The 5945-nt window shown below is 34.5% G+C and overlaps 1 protein-coding gene across 1 annotated transcript; it reads left to right on the plus strand.

Moving 5' to 3' along the window:
* Positions 1–1264: 1264 nt before the first annotated feature.
* Positions 1265–5945, plus strand: LOC132939314 (high mobility group protein I). The gene is made up of 4 exons (XM_061006407.1): positions 1265–1451; positions 4694–4794; positions 4868–5026; positions 5104–5945. Exons 2-4 carry the CDS (start codon positions 4732–4734, stop codon positions 5215–5217), a joined length of 336 nt encoding a protein of 111 aa, XP_060862390.1. The 5' UTR covers positions 1265–1451; positions 4694–4731; the 3' UTR covers positions 5218–5945.

The raw sequence follows: 5945 nt of genomic DNA on the forward strand, positions 1-5945 counted from the left end.
GTTGCACAGACGAACGCCGAAACGCACCACATGTCCACATAAAACGGTGTGATGTAGTCGTACAGCCGTGGTGGGGGTAGCGGTCGTCTGGGACGCTCGCACACAAACACAATTCGTGAATATAATAAATAATAAATTGTCCTTGGTCCGGTCGGACACCCGGTGGCGGCGTCGTCCATGACCGTGGTATAGTGTACTATATAGACGGCCGGTGGTCGAAGCAAACGAACGACGCAACCCACCCGCCAACTAACCGTCCGAGGCGGGAAAATGGGCAAAATGGCGGGGCCCATTCGATTATAATAATAAAAATAAAATCAAAATATTATACAGAGTGATTCACCAAGCATGCTAACCCCCATTATTACCTTTAATAAACAATTTTCAAATATGCTTGAGACTCACCGACCGTTTATTATTTTCAAATACTTGGATTTTTTACACCATCTAAGGAGTATTCTGTGGCGATAACAACTTTTTTTTTATGAGAATCACTCTTTTTCTGTAAATTGTTAGTAAAAAGACGTTGATGTACCTATCTAAATCGAAATCTGAACGAGTGAATTATAAAAATTTGTGAACAGAGAATAATTGGTCCATAATAATGGGTTTGGAAGATACTAGATATGGTCAATAATGATTTGAAAATTTTAGGAATTATATTTATCTATCAACGTTTTATAATTTATAAACATTTTCAGAGTTTAATAATTAATAATAACAATGTATTACTCAAGATCCAATATTATATCTATTTTATATTTTTTTTTTAAATTTTTTTTAGGACTTTTATCCTTAGTACAAACATTTTTAATGACGCAGAAACGGCACGTTCAAATTTTTGTTTAGAAATATATACATTTTCAAAACAGTCATTTTCAGTCATAAGGATACCAAGTACCAACTCATTTGCAGTAAAGTAAGTTTATACTACCACAGGACACTCTTTTAATGGTGTATAAAATCTAAATAATCGAAAACATGGCCCTCGACTGAAAAATTCGATAATTCATAATTTGAATAGAATTTGGGGGGTGAACATACGTGAATCACCCTGTATACATAAATAATAGTTAATACAATATTATACGGTATAAACTCGAGAATATTATACTCAAGTGGTGTACTATGGTTTAGAACAACCGTTGGCGTGCGCGCGCGGTCGCGCAGTGTCATCGCAGAGCGGTTTACCGTTTGCGCGGCCGCCGTGGCGACACTGCACGCCACTGCCGCCGCCGCCGCCGCCGACAACGACGGTGGCGGCGGGATAACTGCCATTCACAAACCGCCGCCTTTATAGTGTATTGTGCATACGCTTTTTCTCTGGTCCGTCTCAAGTCGTCTGCTCCGCATCTCCTCGCCGGTGGTGTTTATCAAAGCTGCACACTACATAATTGTATTATTTTTTGTACGTTTTCAACGCATCGAAGCCGCCCCGCTCCCATATCCAGGTATCGTATGAAATAACGATTATTAACAACAATAATAATTAATTCGTAATATTAAGTCTTACGGGGGGATTTTTTTTTTTGTTTTGTTTATACCGAATTGCCGTGGTGCGGTTTTCGGTTTTCGCAGTTACTTTTTCGTCGGTTTTCCTTATTCGTAGGTCGTACGTACTGATCTTTACGGTTATTCGTGGGATGACGACGAAAATAATTATTCGAAACTGCGTAAATCCGCGTACCTATATCACTGTTATTATTTTACTGCGGCGGCAATAGACGTCACACACTCACGGCGCGCGCGCCACCGGCCGCTGCCGCCGGTAATTGCGCGCGCACTTTAATTTTACAATTATTAATTTGGACGGCGCCCGAACTGATACCATTTTCGCGGTTTCCCTGTCGGCTGTCGCGCTGATAAATAATATCGCCGATCCGGCGGCTGCGGCCGTGTTCTTGTTTTTGATGATCACCGTCATTATTATTGTTATTCCTCCTTGGCGCGTAGCAATTTTCCTTAGTTGGTCGTTTCTTTATCCGGCGCGTAACTACCAAAATGGCCGTGCTTGTGCGTGTTCTCTTGACTTTTTTTTCCACCGTTATTTTCGTTATTGCCTAATGCCTTGATCGTAATCGGTGGGAGGGTTGTTCAATCGGATCTACCGTCGGTCGGTGATCCACTCTGTTGTTCATCTTTACGGCGGCGGAACTTAAAATTTAACGGCCGCCGCCGTCGCTGTCGAGCTACCAGATTTCTGGAGGGAACCCGCGCCGCGTATTACGTTTATTAGTACTTGTCCGTGTGACTACGTGTGCGTATTGATTTTTTGGGGGGCGGGATCGGGATGTTAAAATTTGTTTAGACTTACCTGCTTCGTCCGCCACATTAGGAGATGGTGGTTTGTTTTTTGTTTGCCTACTAAGACAGATTTTTGACGATGGGTCTGTCGCCGTTTTATATTTATTTTTTTCCCAATTTTTTTTTAGTTGTTTATTCTGATTTTGCATAATAATTTAACTGTGTTTTTTTGTAGTCTTATAGCGCCATTGTAATATTAATTATGAATATATAATGTATTAATATAGCATATAAGTTAACAAATAATATTATATTAAATATAAAATATATAATGATATTAATATGTACCTGTGCACGTGTTGAGATTACTTATCGAATTTAATTAATAATTATAGGTAATATTATAAATTGTGGGATTTTACGGGATAAAAATAAATATGTCAATATTAATAATTAGGTTAGTATGCGATACCAATGTCATCATTACGACGTATCATACTAAAAATATATATTATGTTCTTTCATTTATCGCGCTAAAGCGGTTTTTGTTTATGAAAAAAAAATTTTTCGAGCGGGAAAAGTCATTGTAAGCCTCCTTCCCCCTCCCGTTGTAAACACCGTGTGGACGAATGACAAGGCGTGTGTGACATTACAACTTATTTCACAATATGTCCAATGATGGTGGGGCGAGAGGAAAATCTCAATTGTGAGGATTCGAAAAAACCGTACGTGCTCCTCCCTCGCGGGGGATGTGAGGGTACAAGTATACGCCGGGTAAGGGTCGACAAATTTCGCGACCCTTTTGCTCTATTCGTCGCCGTTTATTCCTCAACTCCTCGTAAGTCGTATAGTTGTTGTTTTTAACGTTTGATAAAAAATTATATTCCGATTCGGCCAATCACGATTGCAGTGTGAGTATCGATCGGGGAGAGGGCGCACTAATTTCCAGTTGCAATTCGTCAGAATTAAATGTGTTGGAACACGCGTATTATTATAAAAATAATAATATAATATTATTACCTCGACGTCTTGGTCACTGTTGCTCTGTATATATTTTTGTATTATTTATTTTATCGGAACGACGTACTTTGATCGAACTTGTTGATATTTTCCTTGTTTCCGTTTCTGGAATATCACTGACACGGCGTTCGTATTCATTTCTAATCAATCGGCTTCATAAAAAAAATATTAAATAATAAACAAAGTACGACGACGCGCGTACGTAACATTTTTATATTCGATGGAGCTTAATTGATCGAAGCGGACGCGTACGTACAACGGATATTGTAGTATTATTCGATCTTTAAAAATAATTAGCATTGGGAAACTATTTTTTTTTTGTTTCGGGTATTTTATTTATTTATTTTCCCGTGCGATTAATGTACAGTATTATATTTTTATATTATAACGGTAGGTATTGCGTTTTTAATAACCTTCGTAAAAATGTAAAATTATTAGTTTTTATTGTGGCCGTAAAACAAAATGACGTATAGTCAGTCTGTAGATTTCGCGTACGTATATATTAAATTGGCGGCTTTATTGATTTATTCCTCAGCGTTCCTAGGCCCTTACCAACGGACAAGTACATAATATAAATAGTAATTAGTAGCTGCTCCCCGATAGAAACAGTGACCCGGCGGTCTAGCCTCGAGTCTCGACTATGGGTTTATGTCGTTATTACTCGTTTATAATGGGTGGGTGGGTGAGATTGTGTCGAGGAGCTCCCTCCGAAAAATCCGCGTATTGTAAACTACATGGCTTCGAGATTTATACACTCCCCTCCTAAAATAAATAACCTAGGTATAATCTGTTTTTTTTTCTGATGATAATATTAATGAAAATGTATTGTTGGAGATAAAATAAATCTTAATTCCTTTCTTTTTCTCTTAGTCGTTTACCCCCGGGTCTTTAACTACCTATATATTATTTATTTTATTTTATCGTTAAATTTAAAATATAAAAATAAAACACAATATTAACAATAACTATTACTTACATATATTATATTAAATAGTAAGCATTTTTAAGTTGTAATATCTTCCACTCTTGACTCACATATATTAATAATGTAAAAACTAATATAGGTACCTACAACATAGATACTAATCTTACCTTAAAGTTTGATAAATGATCAATTCGCTCTAATATAAAGCTAAACACAAATTTACCGGTATGTTTGTAAGCCTTAAACGTGGGTTTATTGTCCTAATTTATTTTTAATTTTGTATGATAATAATGCGCATTGATTAATATTGCATAATTTCAATGCTGTATTATTATACTCAACAATTTGTATCAATTGTAAGCTCTAAAAATGTCAACAAGAAAAAATAATCTATTTATCCGTGTTGACAACTTCTGCAATAACAGAATAAATTTAATTTTATATTTAGACCGTTTTTTCCTTCAATATTTATTATTTAATGATGTGTTAATTATATTTTTTCAGAATATTGACTACATTGATCCCATAAAAAAATAAACATAATGTCTGACGATGGAGTTGTTGCAGAAAAGAGGAATCGTGGAAGAGCCCCAAAACTGAATGACGTATGTTTTGTTAAGACTTACATGATGCATACTTGTTCTAGAAAATTATTTACTAATATGTTGTAAATTATAGGTAAATGACAAAGACTCTAAAGAAACGAAAAAACGCGGCAGACCAGCAAGCAAACTACCAGCTAAAGCTGAAAAGAAGATTGAAAAAGAAGGTGAAAATGGTGAACCAGCAGCCAAAAGAGGTAGAGGAAGGCCAAAGAAGAGTCAAAAGAAGGCCAAAGTATGTTCATAACAAATTTTGTAGTATGTCTTCTAATTGTTTAACAAAAAATGTATTAATATTTATTAATATTACAGGCTCCGTCGTCAGGAAGAGGACGAGGCAGACCACCAGCAAAAAAGGTAGAGAAAGAGGAATCTGCAGAAGAAAATGACGAGGAAGAAGAAGAAGAAGTTGAGGATGAAGATTAAATACAAATTAATTGTATCTCATACTATATACTTCGCCATTAATTTTACATTTATTTAATAAGGATCAAGAATAATTTTAATTTTTAATTTATTTCGGAACAATTTTTATAGGCTTAGAATAGGTTTATAATTATTTTGTTCTATTTCGTGATATGGAAAGAATTAACAATTTGTAAACATTGTTTTTTTCAAAATGAAACATTTTAAGAAAAAAAAAAACATAAAAATCTTAAAGCATTTATATTGTATCAACCATACAGTTGTTAAACCAATTTTTCATTTGTCATGTATATGATTTATTTTATTTCGATGTTATGTATAAATAGTAACCTACCCTATGATTATTGAAAGTAATTGTGATTACTTTTTATACATATAATTATATAATTTTCCGATTGTCTAATCTCTGCCATTATATTTACACTACAAAAACAAACTTAAAAAACAGTCTTAATATTTTTCGGTACCTACATTCAGAGTGACTCTTTCATTGCATTAACAAATGACTTATGTATTATAGACACATGTTATCAAAAAACAAAAATATGAATCTTACAAGTCTAATAGATATATTGTATTGATTTGTACTTACCTACTTGCATATAATATTTAAAAATGACTATTGTACCTGAAAATATTGTGCAAATAATAAAATAATTTCGGAATTATAATTGATTAAATTAATTAAAATTTATGTGAATTAGTAATAATAAATGAAAATTACTTAA

The sequence above is a fragment of the Metopolophium dirhodum genome, chromosome 2, assembly GCF_019925205.1.
Source record: "Metopolophium dirhodum isolate CAU chromosome 2, ASM1992520v1, whole genome shotgun sequence".
Taxonomy (NCBI): domain Eukaryota; kingdom Metazoa; phylum Arthropoda; class Insecta; order Hemiptera; family Aphididae; genus Metopolophium; species Metopolophium dirhodum.

Coding starts and splice junctions, on each gene's coding strand:
- LOC132939314 (XM_061006407.1), top strand. CDS start 4,732: ATGTCTGACGATGGAGTTGTTGCAGAAAAGAGGAATCGTGGAAGAGCC. Junction 4,795..4,867: donor GAGCCCCAAAACTGAATGAC/GTATGTTTTGTT, acceptor TGTAAATTATAG/GTAAATGACAAAGACTCTAA. Junction 5,027..5,103: donor AGAGTCAAAAGAAGGCCAAA/GTATGTTCATAA, acceptor TTAATATTACAG/GCTCCGTCGTCAGGAAGAGG.